Source organism: Saccostrea cucullata, unplaced genomic scaffold (genome assembly GCF_032062105.1).
Source record: "Saccostrea cucullata isolate Sc308-1 unplaced genomic scaffold, CSIRO_AGI_Scuc_v1 ctg156, whole genome shotgun sequence".
Classification (NCBI taxonomy): Eukaryota; Metazoa; Mollusca; class Bivalvia; order Ostreida; family Ostreidae; genus Saccostrea; species Saccostrea cuccullata.
In genome coordinates, this window is record NW_026930700.1 from 159,427 (window position 1) to 180,760 (window position 21,334).

Genomic DNA, 21,334 nt, shown 5'->3' on the forward strand with positions numbered 1-21,334 from the left:
TTTGTAATTGAAGTAGCCAGAATCTGTATCTTGATCGTTTTGTTATCCCACCCACCACCCCTTCATCTCCTATTGTTTATGTGCCAAGTTAATATCTTCATGATGATGATACAGTATGTTCATATACATTTACATGCCTAATGTTTACCAGTCATTAACTGTAATCTTATATGTATTGCCAACTTATTTTAAAGGGGCTGCTCCTTTATTTTGACATTAAAATTCCCATATTTGGAATTTTTTCATCCCCCAATTTCAAATAACGCTACTTAATTATCGACTCGTAATTAGTAAGAAATTTAAATTTGTGTATTCAACACTCCTAAGGCCTGCTGTGCTCTTACCAGGCTGTATACATCAAATGAAACTTGCATAACTTACCTGCCGGGCTCCCCCCAGGTACTTTATACATTAAATCATTATCAACCTGCTGGGCTCCCCCCAGGTTTTTAATGGAGTACTAAATGAAACTTACAAACGTAACCTGCTGGGCTCTCCCCAGGTACTATATACTTGAAATTATCATCAACCTGCTGGGCTCCCCCCAGGTTGAATAGAGTATACCCATTATTTTATTGAGTATCTATGATTGCCTGCTGGGCTCCCCCCAGGTATCAAGCCCGGAACCTGCTGGGCTCCCCCCAGGTTCTGGGGTAACAATCAATAACCTGCTGGGCTCCCCCCAGGTTATTTAATATGCTGTTAAGATTAAGAGAGAGCAGCCCCCAAGATGCCAAAAAAAATTTGTACATTTTTGTATATTTTTTAATTTGTTATTTTGCTGTTTTGTAATGTAAATATGCTGTGTATGTAGTGTTAAAATGTATATATTTATTGGTTCAACTTAATAAATCTGAACCTTATCAGGGTGTCATGTTGTGTATAAATGTAGTGTATAAGTGGTTGCAAAAACACATAAAATCTGGGACAAATACAAATTACTACACAATAGACAAAAGACAACTCCTTACACGCACAATGCAGAAATTTGTGATGGAGGTCAATATATCTCATCTACATGAAGACAAGGGGGATCAGTTACAAGAAGGTATGGTGAGTATACCCAGTTTCCTCCCTTACCTTTTAGCTGGAGGCCTCTTGAGGAGAAGTTTGGTTTTCTCGGGATCAGATTTACCATATTCAGCCACCTGATTCAGTGTTTTGGTAATCTCACCCAGGTACTGCCACATCATCCTGGTGAAAAGGACATTACATGTAGAAAAAAAATTATAAAATAAAAATAAAGTTGCATCAAATTTTAAGTGACACCACAGACTGACTTAAGATTTGGGTATGCAAGATTGTATGATATATCTTAGCTAAAAGTTTGTTTTTCTGTTTACTACACTGTGTCTTCACAAGTACACGATGGATGCACTAGCCTTCATTTGTAATGTGAAATAATTACAGTTACTATGCTTTTTCAATTGAAAATTGCTATGAAAAACAATTATGATATGCATAATAACAATTTGCTTTTGTATGGCTAAAATTGTGAGGCATGACTTACTTATCATGTGCCATGACATACTTGTCATGTCAAATGACTTACTTCTCCAAGTAAACATGTTACTTGTCATGTAACTTACTTGTCATGTGGCATGATTTCATACTCATGTCATGTGACTTGTAATGTGGCACGATTTACTTCTCCAGTTATGTGACTTACTTGTCACGTGGCACGATTTCCTTTTCATGTCATGTGACTTATTTGTCACGTGGCATGATTTTCTTTTCATGTCATGTGACTTTCTTGTCATGTGGCATGATTTCCTCCTCATGTCATGTGACTTGGTATGATTTACTTCTCGAGTCACGTGACTTACTTGTCATGTGGCAAGCTTTTCTTTTCATGTCATGTGAATTGTTATGTGGCACAATTTACTTCTCCAGTCATGTGACTTACTTGTCATGTGGCATGTCTCCTGCCCCACTCTCTATCATGCCTCCTGCAGTGTTGAGATATACCCAGAGGAAGAATCGCAGGAAGGGCTGTTTAAAGTTGTTACTGATACTCTGATTGGTCAGCAGGCGCAGAAGTTCGGGAATTCGGAAAATTGTCTGACAGATTGATTCAATGTGTCGATTCTCACCCTTTGTTGATGAAAAAGAAGATGTTTTAAAAATCTCAGCTGTTGAAAAATTAGCTTAACTTGGTATTCACTTTTCCTTAGGTATTTAAATATTGTATTACATTATATTGCTCCAAATGCTACTGGAAATTAGGAACTAGATTTCTAATATAATTTGATGCAGCTTTATGATAATTTAAACAATATTTCTAAGACTTTTTAAATTTATTAAAGACATGCTTATTCTAAACAGCATGCAATGGACTTAAAGAGTTTTAAATGAAATTTTTAATCTATTCATAAATGCATATTTCAAAAATTTAAAACAGATGATTCTAAGTACACAAACATGATTTCACAATAAATCCACATTTAAAATAAAAGTTCACTGGGCTTTGATAAACTTTACATGCATTTTCATACTTAAAACATATGCTGAAAAAAAGTTTAAGAAGCTTGCACAATTCTTAGAACACAGGGCAAGCTATTTGTCTGATAAAACAACAATATTGACTACGGTATATTTGTTTAAAAATGAAAGCAAATTCAGTTTTTATTTTCAACATCACAATAACTTAGTATAATCTAAATTAACCTATTAAAATCCACAGTTGCATTGATATCAGACTTTTTTCAACCCCAAGAATTAAATACAATTGGCCAAACAGTACAAAGTGAACAGTAAATGTTGATAAAACTTCGGGAAAAATAAAAGTGCTACAAAGTTCATCATAATTAAAGGGACCATAAAACTTAATTAAAAAAAAAAGAATGACATCAAACTAAATACATTTATATATGTCCTGCAAGACAAATGGCAGCCAGGTTACATTAGCAATAATCATCACTTTAGAGAAATAACTGTAAGACCATACTAATAAAATCGAGGTGACCTGGAAGGAAAATGTCTAAATATTCATCTTCAGTCAAACAAAAAACTTGATTTATCAATCAAAGTTATATATATAGTGTCTTGGGACTTCTTTAATGTCTTGTCTGCATAATTCACACATTTATATAAGAAATTTCCTTGTAGAAATGTATTTACCTCAGCACACGTTGCCAGCATGTCCACCATAGCTATTAGGTAATGTAGCTGTTTATTTCCTGCTTCTGTTAAAATCTTGTTTCTGCAATAAAATCCCAAAATGTTTGTTGGTCCCTTGAACTCAGTTATCTTTAGTCACATGTATATTGTATAAATCTCTTTTATTCACTTATATTCCCACCCTCCCAATGCAATACATTACCACAGTGCATGTATTCTTCATTTTGAACTTTTTCCTTTTAACCTTTTCTGTAACACCCTTTTGTACACTTGATGACCTGTCTGCACTCACCTGGCTTGTTCATCCTGGTCTATCACATGCGCTATATCTGTTCTGAACTGCATGAAGTACTGCATGACAAAGCTCTGGTTCCTCTTTAATGGCAAGTCTAGTTCCTCCACTTTAACTACAGCATTCAGTAAGTCCAAAAACTGGGGCACATTCTCTTTGTTCTTAGCAACTAGAGTCATTATTTTTTGCACTTGGTTTCCACTGATTTTCATACATGTGTTAGAATTTCCAGTAAACACCTACAAATTATATTTTAAGAGAGTTATTAGTTTTTAAAATGCATTGCTGATTTGTAAACATTGGAAATCAAAGGCCCCCCTTTTTGAATTTTGATAATTACATCCAGTGATTATCTGATATACTTGAGCCTTACCTCTGTTAAACACTCTGCTAACTCCTCCCCTGCTCCTTCAGTAGAAATCAGTAAGTCCAGACGGTTAAACAACCGACCCTGGACCAGTTTATTTCCCCTGGCCATTAACTTCAGCAGAGTGAAGGTTCTCTGGAACACATTCCTCAGGCCTGTGTACTGGTCCTATCACAAAAAGTTATGTTTTAATTAATATACAGTGAAGAAAAGAAATGATTCTTCAATTTTTACCCCCCCCCCCCTCTTACACACCTAAAAATGGTGAAAGCATCTATTCATATCTACATCTTAGATCTCATGGTCATTAAATACTTAAAATTTTTATTAACAATGCTACTTTTATTTTCAAGCTTAGCAGTAACATATTTTCATACCAAGAGTTTGACATCAATTTCTTGCTGTAGTATGCTGAACATGTCCTCAATAACCCCTACAAATTAAGTTTTATATTAGCAGATGAAAATGAAATAATGCACTATGAAACAATTTCAATATTTAAACAGGTGCACAATAAACTATATATTAATGTTATATCAATTACCCTGACAAAACAATATGTCTTCTTATGAAATTCTTGTTGACCACTTACCATGATTATACAGGATGCTCTGGTTCATGCCGTGGGGTTCATCAGGCTCCTTGTCTAAATGGCACATTCTGTAAAAATTAAAAATAGTAGAGGTACTTAAATCTTAGATTTGACGAAATTCCAACACATACAAAGCTTGTATCATGAATAAATGCATGTACAATATAAACGAATACTGTAAACCAATTTTTATTCACGTGCGAGAAATTTTTGCGAAGATCGCAAGAGCCTCCTCATCGCGAATATTTCTCGTCGCGAACCGGTCCTTAAAGTGTATGTGTCTATTAACATCAGATCCAAAAAGGCTTGATCGCAAAAATTAATCGTTGCAAATTAGCTTATCCCAGGTAAATCGCGAAATAAAGTCGTCGCGAATAAAAGCTGGTTTACAGTATTCTCTTCTTAAACATAATTGTCCCATGTTAATGGTTATTTTTTTTTTTTTAAATTGACAGAGCAATGTAAACAAACTGTGGACAAAGAATTAAAAAGTAAACCACTTTGATTTGTCAGTTTCTGTACATTTTGTGACTGGTCAGTTTCTATTACGTGTGTGAATGGTCAGTTTGTATTATGTTTGTGATTGGTCACTTTCTAAAGAGTGTGTGATTGGTCAGTTATTTTAGTGTATGCGATTGGTCAGTTTCTGTACAACAAGTCCTAGTAAGTAATCCATGAAAAATAGAAAATTGTCATTACAAAGCTGCTGTATACGTACAAAATTAATTTGTCTAACATGGTAACAAGTTCCTCTGCCTGTTTGTTACTAAGCTTGGCGGAGGCTAGGCGTCTAAGATGGGGAAGAATGTCCTCCAATTCATTGAACACTGCCACTGATTTCTCAGTAATCAAAACCTGCAAAGGAAAATTAATAATAGAGGCCAGTGGGTCATGATGCTCACCTGAATTACACTATCCCTGCTGTTCTCAAGACTTTTTTTTTCTAAAGAAATCCCAAAATATTCTGTGTTTAACCCACATACACTTTCAGTCTTGGAGATAGAAAGATTAGATAGTTAATTATTCATGATCAATGTATTCAGAAAATAAATACTGAACTTGAACAGATCACAGATTTACACCCACCTGGGCCTGTACGGCATTGCTGAACAGCTGGTTATAAGCAGAGTAATATCTGTTCAGGAGATGCATGGACATCCGAATCATTTCATCGTATTCATAGAAAGACAAGTCCTGTTGAATAAATTATAATGGAAATCACATTTTATTCTACAAAATATCTATTGACATTATTTTGCAAGCTGGTGTCAAAATGCCTAAGCGCTCATGAATGACGACAAATAACTTTTTTGTCACTTACAGTCTAATCAATCATTCATACTTTTAAAAATCTGAACAATTACTGACATATCATGCAGTATTTTTCATATTGGTATTTTACCGGGTAAATTCACGGTTTAAATATTTTTTTATGACAAAAAGTATATTTCAATCAAAATGTAAATAATACATCAAATTTAATCACTGCCATGTCAATGAAAAACAGTTATAAAATCTCAGAAAACAGACATATACCTTCAGCACATCAACCAAATCATAGGACTTCAGGTAATTCGTCTGGTCAAAAATCTCCTTCAACTTCCTCAAAGCACTCTTAGACACCCTGCAAGCAGATGATGAACTAAACAATTAAATACATGCATTAGAATGTTAAATTGAAAGATGACTATCAGAAATTTATAAAACAGAGAGAAAATTGTAATAAGTTCAGAGAAAGAAAGACAGTAACTATTCTAATCTCTTATCAAACACAGCTAGCTCATATGATATGAAAACTGAAATAAAACAACAAAAGTGCACACAAATTAAATTTATCGGAAAGAAATAAAACTTGACAACCTGTTCTTCAGTACTTATTTGTGCAATATAATGTCATGGACTAAACATGAATTTATAAATAAGTGTAGACTTAAAACATATAACCATAAAATATCAAAGTCCCAGAATATAATGAATTTAAATTTTCTAAAATAACATATAAATCTAAAAGATAACTGATGTTCATATTCCTCTGTAAACATAATTTCCTAGACTTGATAATTTTCAATATACAGTCAAACTTCATTATCTCGAACCTGATGGGACTGAGAAAAAAACTTTGAGATATCAAAAGATTCAAGATATCGAGGGTAAAATACTTAAAAAGTATGAGTTAGGAACTTCCACATCACTTCGACATATCCATGGTATTCGAGATACAGAAGTTCAACTGTATTTAGAAGTTTTATTTAAATCTGACATTTCCATGAACAAAAAACTAATCTAGTATAGTTAATCTGAAATTGATACTCCCCCACTTAAAAGACTTTTATTAAGAAATTAGAATAGCTGTTTGTGTGTCTTAAAAGTAACCATTCTTCAATCAGATAAAATAAAGAAAATTGTTAAACATGCGATTTTTTTTCCAGAACTGACTCAAAATTCAAACCACCTCTATTGACTACCAACAAAAAAAGTATATGTCCTCGTAGGACTAATACTCTGAAATGTTTAATCTGAATTGGGCAAGCTTATGCCCCATAAATTTATAAATTACTACTTTGTAAGAAACTAGCCTAATCTTTTTAAAGGTTATAACAAAATTCTGTTCAGAAAGCAAGATTTTTGTCAAGTATAAACTTCTACATTTCATATTTATTGAATAGACACAACTTTTATAGTTTTTGTTCTTTTGACCTTGTAAAAATGACCTAGACCAATAGACCTGAAACAACCTTTATGTGAGAAATTTTTGTAAAGGCTCTTAGCTTCTACAATCTTAATCTTACAAAGTTGTGGCATGAAAAATTGTTAAAATAATCTTACTCTGTGTCACAAAACACTTTCAAATTACAATCAAGCTTCCAACATCTTTCTTTTGAAAAGTTTTTAGACTCAACATGAATCATAAAGGATGGACAGATAAACAAATAGATGGAATTACAGACAGACATGGTAATTCACAGATACATTCCCCAAAACTTTGTTTGGTTTGGGTATGAAAAAAATTGGAAATAAAAATGTGGATTGCTGCATGCATTTGTGTAAAAGAAGACAACTGATGTGTCAGCCTTTGCGAAGCCTTACCCTGTCCAATACGATCTGATGTCAAAAATGTCAAAATTCATGTCATTTATTATGACACACAATTTTTTCATACAAAAAAAATAAAAGTATTGTTCTATTTATAACAAAGTCATATGCAATGATCCAAGGTTTCAGATAAAAGATTACTCAGATATGACTTTAAAGTAAAAGAAAAAGCAATGGGAAGTTGATGATCTTGGAAAGCGTATCAATTTTAAAGTCAAATTTAACCTTCACCTCACATCTGAACTTTAATCATAACTCTCATTTTCATCACTCTTCAATAGCACTTGCAAGTACAAGTACATGAGAAAAATTTCATATAAAACTTTTTTGCCTGGAAATAGCAAAGGAATTTTGTGAATACTGTGAAATCACTACATTTTTTGACAAGTGGCACCATGATTAATTTTTTTCAATGTTTTCTTGGTATGATGGTTCATATAATTTTTTATCCCTCCATTTTTACTACAGAGTTCAACCATGCACCATTTTATTTTTATTCAACCATGAAAATTTGACCCCACATAAAGGTGATTTTACAGTATTAGTTACTTCAAAAATAGACTTGTCATGTAGGCATATTTTATGAATGCTCGCAGGCGCTTCATAAACAAGAGGCCCATGGGCCACATCGCTCACCTGAGAAGCTTTGACCATTCCGTTCTTTACCAGATTTCCCCTTGTAATACATATTGTGACCCAACCCTACCCAACTGATCATAATTTGAACAATTTGAAATCTACACTACCATAGGATGATTTGATTCGACATTGCAAAACTCTGATTCCCCATTGTGGCCGCGCCCTACCCCAGGGGTCATGATTAGAACAATTTTGAATCTACACTACCCCTGGATGCTTCCATATAAGTTTCAGCTTTTCTGGCCCTGTGGTTCTTGAGAAGAAGATTTTTAAAGATTTTTCCTATATATTTCTATGTAAAACTTTGATTCCCCATTGTGGCCCCGCCCTAACCCCAGGGGTAATAATTTTAACAATTTAGAATCTACACTACCCCAGGATGCTTCCACATAAGTTTCAGCTTTTCTGGCCCAGTGGTTCTTGAGAAGAAGATTTTTGAAGATTTTTCCCATATATTTCTATGTAAAACTTTGATTCCTCATTGTGGCCCCGCCCACCCCGGGGTCATGATTTTAACAATTTAGAATCTACACTATCCCAGGATGCTTCCATATATTAAGTTTCAGCTTTTCTGGCCCAGTCGTTCTTGAGAAGAAGATTTTTTAATGACACCACCCTATTTTTGTTGTTTCTTGATTATCTCCCCTTGTGAGGGGACCTGGCCCTTCATTTTAAAAATTTAAATTTCCCTTCACCCAAGGATGCTTTGTACCAAGTTTGACAAAATTATGTTTTGAGAAGAAGTCGAAAATGTGAAAAGTTTACAGACGGACGGACGGACAACGACAAAATGTGATCAGAAAAGCTCACTTGAGCCTTCGGCTCAGGTGAGCTAAAAATATGCCTACATGCAAGTTCAAATTTGAAGTCATACACACCAATGTACACACCTTGCATCAAAAATTACCCGGCTTCTATAATACCCACATTTCTGACAATTCTAATAAATAAAATTCCCAGATTTGATTTGAACAAGAGATGTTTGTAAAACACTTAGGGTGAATTCACCATGCATCGGATACCCTTGTACTTCAACAAGTTCTAGCGATATCACTACCGACGGAAAATTATCAAAATGGAGTTTAATATTTAGTTTGTGATTAAAATAACAATTTAGGACACAATTATATGCCGTTTATTGAGAAAATATCCCCAAATATCGAGTTTTTAGAAAAAACTGAAAATTCACCATGGATCGGACATTGTTCACCATGCATCAGACAGACGGTATGGAGACGGGAAAATATCATACCTTTATCACAGTACTTTAAAATCCTTGATATGGATATATTTTCATCTTTTATCTAAGAAATAACCCTCAACTTTAATTAAATCGACAATATTATTGCACAAATGTAGAACGATTCTCGAGACCTCACTCTGCCTTAGAAATGTTTTAAAATGTTTATAATGCCGTAATTCGCGCCTTTTTTCTCATGGTTTATCATATAGAAATAAATTGAGTAAAAAACGTCATATATCGATAACTTGTATTTTGACTGAAAATATGGAGTTTTTATTTTTCCGCAAAAAACAGCTGTCAGCTGGGTTCTGTATGAAAATGGTAGTGATTACCTTTGCATCGAAAAGTGTCCGATGCATGGTTAATTTGTGTCCGATGTACGGTGAAAATAGCATACTAGTAAAAACCAGCTCTAATAAGAATTAAACAAACATTGAAGTGAAATTTAATTATAATTTATGTAAAATTACCAATCCTTGACAAAATTCACCAAAGTCCGTGGTAGTCGAATTTAAAAGAACGATAACTCTAAAAATTGCAAAATCATAAATTTCGGGTTATTCCCCTTTGACGATGTAAAATATGACGTAACTTCAAGGCCATTTGCGGGGTATTTTTATCACAACATGATAAACACAATCTGTATCATTAAAAAATTTAAATATTCGTCTTTATGAAAGAAACAAATAAATACACAAACTCTTAAGTTGAAAGAGAAAAAGTTGTCCGAAGCAAGGTATGTGTCCGATGCATGGTGAACTCACCCTATGCCCCCCTCCCCCACAAATTGGAATTTTTTTAAGTCCAAAAGGGCATAACTCTGTCAAAAATGGTGTGATCATACCCAAAACATGACCTAGATATTCATCTGACTAATTTGTATACTTAATTCCATTTCAATATGTGCAACCTCTCAAAAGAAAATGAACGGAAACTGCAAAAAATTGGAATTTTTCAAAGTCTAAGGGGCATAACTCTGTCAATTATCAGTAAAAAGTACCCAAAACAGAACTTGACCTAGAAATTCATCTGATATACCTGTATACTAAATTCCATTTCAATATGTGCAACCTCTCCAAAGAAAATGAACAGAAACTGCAAAAAATTGGAATTTTTCTAAGTCCAGGGGCATAACTCTGTCAATTATGGTGCGATCATACCCAAAACAGAACTTGACCTAGATATTCATCTGATATACCTGTATACTAAATTCCATTTCAATATGTGCAACCTCTCCAATGAAAATGAACGGAAACTGCAAAATATGGAATTTTTCTAGGTCCAAGGGGCATAACTCTGTCAATTATGGTGCGATCATACCCAAAACAGAACTTGACCTAGATATTCATCTGATATACCTGTACACCAAATTTCATTTCACTATGAATAACGGTTATGAAGAAAATGAACGGAAACTAAATGGACCGACAGACCGACCGACCGACAGACAGCAGCAAAGCAATATGCCCTCCCTTCTTCGAAGGGGGGCATAAAAATCATCTTCGCTAGCCAAGGGTTTCTGATACGTTCCTCTCCTCATGAACCCTTGGCATACGGTGAAGTCAAAAGACCGGATTGTTTTCGTAACGTGGAGTTATGTCCAAGACACGATGTAGTTACGATATCGACACATTACTTTTTTTTTTTTATAGTTTTCTATAATATTTCTCTATTCTCATGTGTTTATAACAATACTTCCTGTTTTAAGACTATTTCCTTAGTGTTAGTATCCTCGATATCGTGCCGATATCAAATCATGGTTGTTCCAAGAATTGTGGTTTTCATCCTTAATATGCTGTATTTAACAACTGTTACTGAAAACTTTCTCTATAAATCTTTCCCTGAAGTGTCGATATCGTCGATATCGACGATGTCGCTTCGATATCGAATCATGTTTGCTCAACCCTTGGTAAATACCTTTCATGTTACTTTGAATGTGTTACTGTTTAATTACTTTCCTTTTACGAAGATTTTACCTGGCATCGATATCGTCGATATCGACGATATCGTATCGATATCGAATCATGATTGTTTAAAGCATATTACTTTATCAATCTTCACCCTAATACAAAAAAAATTATTTTTACATCACTTCTGTGATTAATAAGTTTACCTTACTGTCGATATCGACGACATCGTATCGATATCGAATCACGATTGTTAAAACATTTTTAAGAATTTTTATCCTAACCCATCTTACTCTAAATCTAATCTAAAATAGTAACAACCCGAAAATTTTCTTAATCATAAATTATTTTTATATTCATGCCAATAATAAATCAGTTTTGATTTCACGTGTGACCTTGCAAAATTATGTTATACCTCAATGTGAAAATAGATTATGCAAATAGGGTCGATATCGATACGATATCGTCATGATATTTCGATATCGACGATATCGACGTTATATATAGTCTCAAATATGGCACAAGGTATTTCCAATTTCCAATTTATAATGCTGATCACGATCGATATCGATACGATATCGACATAAAATTGTCGATATCGTCGATATCGACATCGAATTCGTTCTTGGACATGTATGGTAACGTGATCTCGAATCTATGCACAGATTGTGTCATTGACAGAAATAAAGACGCGTGTTTTAAAAAAAAATTAAATCAGAGTTTTTTTTTTAAGAATAATTAAGAGGCAATAATTGAGTTATGTTTATCTATCATTTATAGTACAAATGGGAAGCTTCAATATCATGAATATAGATCCTAATCACATATTTAGAAGATATTGGATGACACAATAGCTGTTCATAGAATTACATGTTATCTTATGGATCGTTGTTTACTTGGGTTTTTCATTTCTGAAATTGAAGAGTCAAGAACTATCGTCATTTACAAAAAAAAATTGTTGATTGGTCGACCGGGTGTACCGAATCCCAATCAGAACTCGAGAAAAAAAACCCAACTTCTATCAACACCGTATGCCAAGGGATTATGAGGAGAGTAGCGTATAAGAAACCCTTGGCTAGCGATAATGTTGAAAATCAGAGATTATCTAGACAATTAATTTCTGTATTTCCTTATACATAAAGCAATAAAATCAATTTTATAAGCTAAACTTCTGTATTTTTTACATGTTCTGAGTAATGTATAATTTATCATTCTGAATATTGCTGGTGCAGTGCTCTGATATACCGGTATGTTCTTGAAGATATTAATTATTTGTCACATGGAAAGCAGAAACTACAAAGGGGAGACAACTACATGACACTAACAAGATATTTGGGGATTAGCAGATACTAAATAAAGCCTAACATATAACTGAATTGGTGACATGTGAAGAACTTACAACTCCTGTGCTCTGAAAATCGAAGCAAAAATAAAAAAAAAATGCCGAGATGTTAGTAAAACTACAGATAACTTCAATCATGCACCTTTCTGAGCAGAAAGAAAAAAATTAGTACACTAATCAAGTTATTTTACTCTCAAGAAATTTAGGGGTTCTAAAAACAGGTTGAATGTTCGAACACTTAAATTTTCAGTAAAAACTTAAATTTTCAGTAAAAAGTCAGAAAAAACATCAAGATATGGACCAATAAAACCAAGTATAAATCTTAAATATTAAAAATCAAAATATTAACCAATGCAAAGGTTAATACATGTATACAATTATATAACGAGATCTAATTACAATATTATTTTCAACTCACAAAACACCCATCATACATACACAGATGTTTGCTGGCTGTTTAAGAGATGAGAGCTTCTATAATACAGATATAGATATTAGAATTATCTGATGATATTCTACATTTGTACTACCTCATACTGTGCATATAGCTTTGACTTAAAATTCCCTTTTTGTGTGGTCTCTAAATAATATATATAAGTAGATCCATTTCTTCTTTAATTTGTGATTCTTTATTTCACTTCTATTTTCATTTCTTCACATTTTTTATCAATTTTACTTTTGATTCTTGAAATTCAAAGCAGGAACCAAAGCCATGCACAGTATTTTTTGTGTCCAATTGATAGTCTATTAATGATGAGGCAAATATTAGTTGGGATGGTAGGGAAGCTAAATGAAATGTATAGCCTTAATTCTCTACAATTTAAATTTAGTAAAATAATGTTTATTTTAAAAGCATATATGCTATGTTTACACACTTAATAATCTACTATGATCTATAATAAATCTCATATATGTACTATAAAATGTATAAATGATTAGGATAACCTAGTTCCTTACCCTTGATGAGTTGAAAGGTCAAAGGTCTCATACAGAAGTGGTCCGAGTTCAGGCGGGGGCATCTGAGGGGTGTTTGATTGAGTGTGGGTCACTTTGAACATGTTCATGAATTTCTGAAAGAATTTGATAATATACATAAATGATAGGTGATTATCAGATTCAGATTAAAATTTTTTTATAAAGAAATTTGCATTTTAATTTTTTTCTAGTTCTCCAAGAATTAGAGTCAGCAGATCCATTTAGCCTGGAATAAAAAAAAAAGACCATAAAAACAAGGGGAGGAAGACATACCTCTAATCTCAGGTTGAAAATGTAGTTGTAGAATAAATTGAGTGCTTCCAACGCCCTGGAAAAAAAGGAGTTTAAAATATGAATCATTCAATTAATTTCACTCCTATTAGACCACATAGACTCAGAAAATACCAATAGGATATTTTAAGCTCAATATACAAACTGGCATTTGGCACTGACAACAGCATTGGTTTCTGTGTTTCTTTCAAACCTCTCTTTTGTTCTAAATACTCTGAGAACATCATCAGCATCTTTCCCTGATAAAAAAAAAAGATGAAGCAGCCATCTGGGACACAGAATATTGTAATTTACCATTCCTTCACATCACATACAAATTCTATATTTCATTAGCTGTGACCCTAGGATAAGGTTTGATTTTACCTGTGACATTAGGATACGGTTTGTCATTTCTGCCGTCAATAAGTGACATCAAAGGCTCAAGCAACTTCTTAATGTCCTCTGGTTTGTAATAGAATCCAAATGATGCCAAATAATGGACCAATCGAAGAACCTTAAATAAAGACGGCATTATAATGACATTCAGATCATCTCACAGCAGCTTATTTTAACAAGAGGCCCATGGGCCTTATAGGTCACCTGAGCATCATGCAACAACTTTCAAATGATTGAATTTGGTTCATGTTTTAAGCCAGATGCTATGGCATTCACAATTTTGAAAGAGGCACCATTGATTATCATAACTATACACTTAGCAATTGCTTAGTTTGTTTACTTAATACCCATAAGCAGGGTAGAGGAACAAAAATGCATGTCAACTAATCAGTAATATTCAGCAATAATCAGGAGTTCCCTTACCACACATGAACCCCTGACCCTAGGTCTACACATTGCACAATTTTTGAAAAGGCACACTAAATGCTTATCAAAAATGTTCAATTAACACCAAGGGGCAGATTTCAAACAATTCATTTTCAGTATATAGAAGTAGAGCTCCCCCCCCTCTTTGGTATCCCTGACCCAGGGGCCTTAAAATTCAAAATTCTGAAAGAAGAGCCCTTGCACATCATAACTATATAAATAGTTCATCTGCTTATTACCCAGGAGTAGAGAAAAAGATTTTCATAGATGTAATGTATTATCACCATATAATCATGATAGAGCCACACCCTAACACCATAATCCCTGACCCTGGGGCCATAAAATTCAAAATTTTGGTACAGTAGAGATCCGTTATCAGTCTAGACGAACTCCAAAAACGGCGTGAACTCCAAAAAAGAAGTCTTTGGCTCCGTCATGCATTGCGGCAAAATGGCTTCCGATGTAAACAAACGATAGATTGTCGTTCGCTTTCTCCACAAATACGACTGAATAATGGCTGTATTTAGTAATCTGTGACTGGATTTCAATTTTTGTTGAATAAATAATTGTACCCATTAAATTATTAAGTGGCTATTGACTTATTTATCACTCTGTATTCTTGCATAATAGTGATTTGGGATATACATACGACACCGGGATTCAATAAAGTCGGTAAGAATTAATTTTCTAACTTAATTTATTGTCCCCTTGATTTAAATTTTATGCCATTCCTACTATAAAGATGCTTAAATTTTACTTCTAAGACACATATATCGTTTTTTTTAATAAAAAACCGCACAATTTTGGCGGCGGAGCAGAGATATTAACAGGTTCGATTTGAGAAGACTTTTTAACCGTAATTTTAAAAGAATGATTTTTTTAAGTTCTTAAACTCATAAATTATAATTCTAAAATTGTTTTCATGATTATATCTATTCATATGTGAAAACATTAGGTATATAGCAATGGTGATAACTAACGCTCTCAATATTCAGATGTCATACAGGATTATCATGATTATATGACGAAATAATATTACAAATAGGTAAAAATTCGGTCAATGTTTAACAGTTACAACATATATATTACATTGTTCAATTTTACATATTTTTCCCTTGTATTATATATTTAATTCCCAAACGTTTATTTTTCTTTGTATTTGATCTAACTTGAAACGTGAACTTTCTTCAAAAAAGCCTCGAAGGAAATGCGGAAACTGAATGGATTATCATGTAACTGTCACCTGATCGACTCTTATTTATGATTAAAACCATCAATTCAGTACTTTTTTAATTATTGGTAAGATGTATTAACGATGCAGTTGCTCATTGCTGATCTAAACATGCTGAAATTCATTCGTACACGATAGACATGAAAAACAGAGGAAATTCGAACTGAAAATTCGCCAGCGTTCCTTATACTTACAAAATAAACTTCTAAAATCAGTAAAAGTAGTTCTAAAATGACTAACTTAGTCACTACAAACAAATTATCAACCACAGAGATGTTTTCATAAGATTACGACTGTTTATTTTGTATTTTGTATCCTACTTGTACGATGTCTGGCTGAACCTCGAAGTGGTCAACTTTAACTTGAAATTAAAAACTATTTGCACATGAAATCAAAATTCTAACAAATACGTTCTCTAAAACCATTTATTATTAATCATTTCTGAGAACTTACATTATTGTAAGGTAATCCAATTTTTTGCAAAAACACTTTTAATAAGAGCCCACTTTTCACGATTTTTCACCGTTTTTTATATAACTGCGCATGCGTTGGACTCGTTTTTTGGAGTCTTTTCTGGACTGAAATTCTCACTACCGTTAACGCCGTTTTTGGAGTTCGTCAAGACTGGTTATTACGATGTTCACTTTGTCACGGTAAAATATCGTAATACCGAGGGCAACGTATTAAAAGTTCCCTATAAAATCCAGTAAAACATCGTTTGGAAAACGTGTTCTTGTATTAGGGGGTATATTTTTCTCCTTCTGTCTCTTTTTCATGCTTAAATTCTTCTCCAATGTGCCATATACACTTAATTCATTGATTACTTATCTTTAAAACTTATTTTCATGATGCTATTTCTTCTTTTTCCATCTTAGTAAAAGCATAGAGCACATTTTTTAATAGAAACTTCGACAATTTTCCTTTAATTGCCGCCATTTCTGTAACATGTACTTTCACTTTCGTTTCTGTCCAGATAATGCGTTCGTGAAAATTTCAATGTCTTCGTAGTCATAGTCATTTCTATATAAACAACAACCAAAATTTTTATTATTTTATTCTCTTTAGATTCAATTAAAAGTCATTTCTAAATAAACAACAACATTTTTTTTATTCATATAAAAAGGTCAAAGTAAATAGACAAGCAGTCTGGCAAAATATTTTTTTTTAATTACTGTACAGAGGTCAATTAGCAGTTCAGCAATTGTCGATTTGTATTTCTGCTGACAACTGAGAGGTAGTCCAAGCCACTACCCAAGCTGTTAAAACGTTTGTAGTGGAGTTCAAAATTTGTCCAAATTATGTTTGATACCCAAGCTGTTTATTTACGCAGTTTATTTGCAAACGAAATTACACATTATGTGTACCTGTGTACAGCATACATGCATAATATTAAATATAACCTTTTATTTATTTACTTAATTTATTAAAGTAAGTATGAAATAAAGAATAAAAGAATTACAGCGATAGATAAAGAAGAAGCTAGATTTATCAGTGAACTTTAATTGTTTAACAATGGCTTTGGCACGTCTCCAAATCTGCTGGGCTCGCTGGAACAGTCCAGGTGGGTGCAATCAAGCGTCACTAATCACCTAACTGCCCTGTTAGTTAACACTCTCTCAGAGTACAGGTGTTCCAATGTTTATTTAGCGTCTCCTTAAGTGTCTACCAGCAATCAACACTGAATAAACACGGAGTGAAAAGATTTTCGACAGAATTTTTACATCGTATTACTGAGACCTGGCGATTTTGGACAACGTAATAAACAGTTCTTTTTTGTATAGATTTGTTAAGAGATGGATTTGTGCTTTGAATTTACAACGTAATAAGCGTTCTATCGTATAAAACCGTCACCGTAATAGCGAGTCTCTACTGTAGAATCATTCTTACTCATCATAACTATGTCCTTAATTAATTTAATACCTAGGAGTGGGGAAGAAGCTTTTCAAAGAATAAATGCATTTTCACTATATAATCAATAGAACCCTGTCTTAACACCAGAACCCCTGATCCTGGGGCCATAAAATTCACAATTTTGGTAGAGGCACTCTTGCTCATTATAACTATGTACTTAGTTAGTTTATTTAATACCCAGGAGCAGAGAAGAAGATTTTCAAGGATTTAATGCATTTTCAGTACATAATCAATAGAGCCCACCCTAACACCAGAACCCCTGACTCTGGGGCCATAAAATTCATAATTTTGGTAGAGGCACTCTTACTCATCATAACTATGTACTTAACATGCATTCTCTGTAAGCACCAAAAAATCTTGGAAACGACATATCTCCGATTTTGATGAAATTTGCACCACAGGTGCACCTTGGTACAAAACCAGCAAATATGGTGTTAGAAGTTTCCCACGTGCACCCGGTTGCCATGGAGACGGATCCATTGAATTTGGCCATTTTCGGCCATTTTTGACCAAACAAAAACATGAAAATTGAGGAAATATGAATGCATTTTTATCTTTATGTAGTGAACTCAAATATAAATCTTTGTATCATAAGAAAACATCAACTGTTAAAGAATACAGGGCATATAACCAGTTATTCCAGAATTGACCCCACTCTTAGAAAACGGTTCTGCAAAATAGCATCGTTTCTCAAAATGTGAAAAATGGAAAATTTGGCATTTTTTGAGAAATTTAAGGTTAAATAAAAAAAATTGTCTACGGAAATTTTTCAAATCATATGCGTGTCGTCAAACGTCAGTATTAGTAGTGTCCCCTCATGGAAAAATTGGAGTGGGATCTCAATGCTATTTTTAGTAACATGTATCTAAAAATAGACATATTTCAGAAAAATCCAAAAAATGAAATTTGGACAGAGTTTAAGATGCCATTGCTAGGTAATTATGAAATATACTGTAAAAGTCATTATGCTAATGTCCGAGACTGGACACCAATAACTGCCATGCATATTATTTTCAGGGATTTCCGTTTTCTATTTATAGCTTTCAAATGCCTAAATATAGATATGTCTCATAAAATGATGAAAAATGTCAATTTTTCATCAATTTGAAGCTCCACTGAATCATAAATAATAAAAATATGGATCTCTCCAATATTTCATCAATACGAACAAGGAATAGTATAATATCTCACAAATTATTGAGGACAGGCTCTCATCTCTATAAATAGTACAAATGTCTAAAAATAGACACATATGAAATTAACTGTTTAATGTTGATTTTCCACCAATTCTCAAATTAGAGATGGGAAATTTACCGACTTACTGTCATTAAATGTAACTGATATTATGTGACTGACAAGAACAAAAGAACCTTCAATGGAATGCAGCATGATAAGCAGAGGTTTCCATTTCTATTCATAGTAACACATGTTTAAAAATAGACGTAATGCAAAATATCGGGAAAATGTCGTTTTTGTACTTTTTTCTAAAATTTTGGATAAACATTTGCTGACTATCTGTTTTTAACTGCTATTGAAATATGGTGACCAACAAGTAAAAGAAAGCATAAACGAAATACAGAATGAGAAGCAGAGGTTTCCATTTCTATTTATAGTAACACATGTTTGAAAATAGACGTGATGCAAAATACTGGAATAATGTCATTTTTTGTACTTTTTTCTAACATTTTGGATGAACAATTGCAGACTATCTGTTTTTAACTGCTATTGGAATATGGTGACCAACAAATAAAAGAAAACCTTATATCAAAAACAGAATGAGAAGCAGAGGTTTCCATTTCTATTTAAAGTAACATGAGTTTAAAAATAGACATACTGTAAACTATCGGAAAAATGTAGTTTTTTTTACATTTTTTCTCACATTTTGGATGAGCAATTGCAGACAATATGTTTTTTACTGCTATTGGCATTCAGTGACCAACAAGTAAAAGAAAGCATATATGAAATACAGAATGAGAAGCAGAGGTTTCCATTTCTATTTATAGTAACACATGTTTGAAAATAGACGTGATGCAAAATATCGGGAAAATGTCGTTTTTTTGTACTTTTTTCTCACATTTTGGATGAACAATTGCTGACTATCTGTTTTTAACTGCTATTGGCATATGGTGACCAACAAGTAAAAGAAAGCCTTATATCAAAAACAGAATGAGAAGCAGAGATTTCCATTTCTATTTATAGTAACATGAGTTTAAAAATAGACATACTGTAAACTATCGGAAAAATGTAGTTTTTTCTACATTTTTCTCACATTTTGGATGAGCAATTGCAGACAATATGTTTTTTACTGCTATTGGCATTCAGTGACCAACAATTAAAGGAAAGCATATATGAAATACAGAATGAGAAGCAGAGGTTTCTGTTTCTATTTATAGTAACACATGTTTGAAAATAGATAGCTGCTAATTCTCGAGAAAATGTAGACTTTCACACTTTTTTCCTAACATCAGGGATGGTCAAAGTGCAGACAAACGGCTTTTATTTGTTATTGATAGAATGTGACTAACGAGTATGAAAAAGCTTTAGCTAAAGTGTATAAGAATAATGTTTAAGGGTATTTTTACATTTCTGCCTATAGTAACACATACTTATAAATAATCAGGAAAATAAAGAATCGTTCGTTTTTCTCAAATTAGGGATGTGAAATTTGCGGTCAAACTTTCATTAGCTGTAACTGACATGGCTAATTGTATTTGGCGCCAAACCGTCCACCTCATTCCAATACATGTATCACAAAAGTATGTTCTCCTTGCATTAAAACACTCAAATGACAGCGATTTTGTTAATGAATTAAGCATTATCGTTTATATTCAGGTCGACAGCCCGAGCCCGATTGAATTTTTTTGTTAGGTGCATCCAGAAAATTTTCCCTAGGAGGCGGTGGCTCAAATCACTATGTCAGTTTCAACTAGAACTGTCCAAACGGGACTAAATATCCCCGCTGGGTTTTTCAGAGGCGTTAATCATAAATATTTAATGGATCTAAGAGAAGAGAGAAATGCTAAAACATTTTTAATGCAAATGTAACTGCTCATAATATTTTCATAAATGAAACGAAGGCTCATCCTAATAATAAAAAAAAAAACCAGACTAAATATTCGGACCAGACACGAATTATGAACTTTTTCTGTCAGTGACCTTGGCCTTGCATTAATGACCTTGGATCAAAGTCATGACAGAAAATCAGGTAATAAGCAAGGTTTGTGTGAAATAGTAGATTGAGGTTTAGCCATAAAAAGATATGGACCAGACACAAATAATAAAAAAATTCTTCAAGTGGCCTTGAACTTCCCCAAATGACCTTGCATCAAGGTCATGACACACTCTTAGGTCATGAGCAATCTTTGTGTGAAATAAGAACCTACCAAGTTCATCCATAAGAAAGATATGGAGGGGATACGAATCGTGAAATTTTTCTTCAGTGACCTTGAACTTCCTAAAATGACCTTGGTTCAAGGTCATGACACACCCTTAAGTCATGGGTAGTCTTTGTGTGAAATGAGAACATACCA

The 21,334-nt window shown here is 33.3% G+C and overlaps 1 protein-coding gene across 3 annotated transcripts in view; it reads right to left on the minus strand.

Annotated features, from left to right (window-relative positions):
- LOC134229667 (inositol 1,4,5-trisphosphate receptor type 3-like) overlaps positions 1-21,334 on the minus strand; it is a 101,829-nt gene that overhangs the window by 36,321 nt on the left and 44,174 nt on the right. For all 3 annotated transcript variants that reach the window (XM_062711435.1, XM_062711433.1, XM_062711434.1), the window contains 14 exons: positions 14,225-14,354; positions 14,007-14,100; positions 13,844-13,898; positions 13,553-13,665; positions 5,908-5,995; positions 5,458-5,565; positions 5,090-5,226; positions 4,372-4,439; positions 4,157-4,212; positions 3,786-3,947; positions 3,413-3,651; positions 3,121-3,202; positions 1,907-2,094; positions 1,081-1,194 (listed from right to left, as the gene is read on the minus strand). In XM_062711435.1, the coding sequence (XP_062567419.1) occupies positions 1,081-1,194; positions 1,907-2,094; positions 3,121-3,202; positions 3,413-3,651; positions 3,786-3,947; positions 4,157-4,212; positions 4,372-4,439; positions 5,090-5,226; positions 5,458-5,565; positions 5,908-5,995; positions 13,553-13,665; positions 13,844-13,898; positions 14,007-14,100; positions 14,225-14,354 (1,634 nt within the window). The remainder of the gene's footprint in view (positions 1-1,080; positions 1,195-1,906; positions 2,095-3,120; positions 3,203-3,412; positions 3,652-3,785; positions 3,948-4,156; positions 4,213-4,371; positions 4,440-5,089; positions 5,227-5,457; positions 5,566-5,907; positions 5,996-13,552; positions 13,666-13,843; positions 13,899-14,006; positions 14,101-14,224; positions 14,355-21,334) is intronic.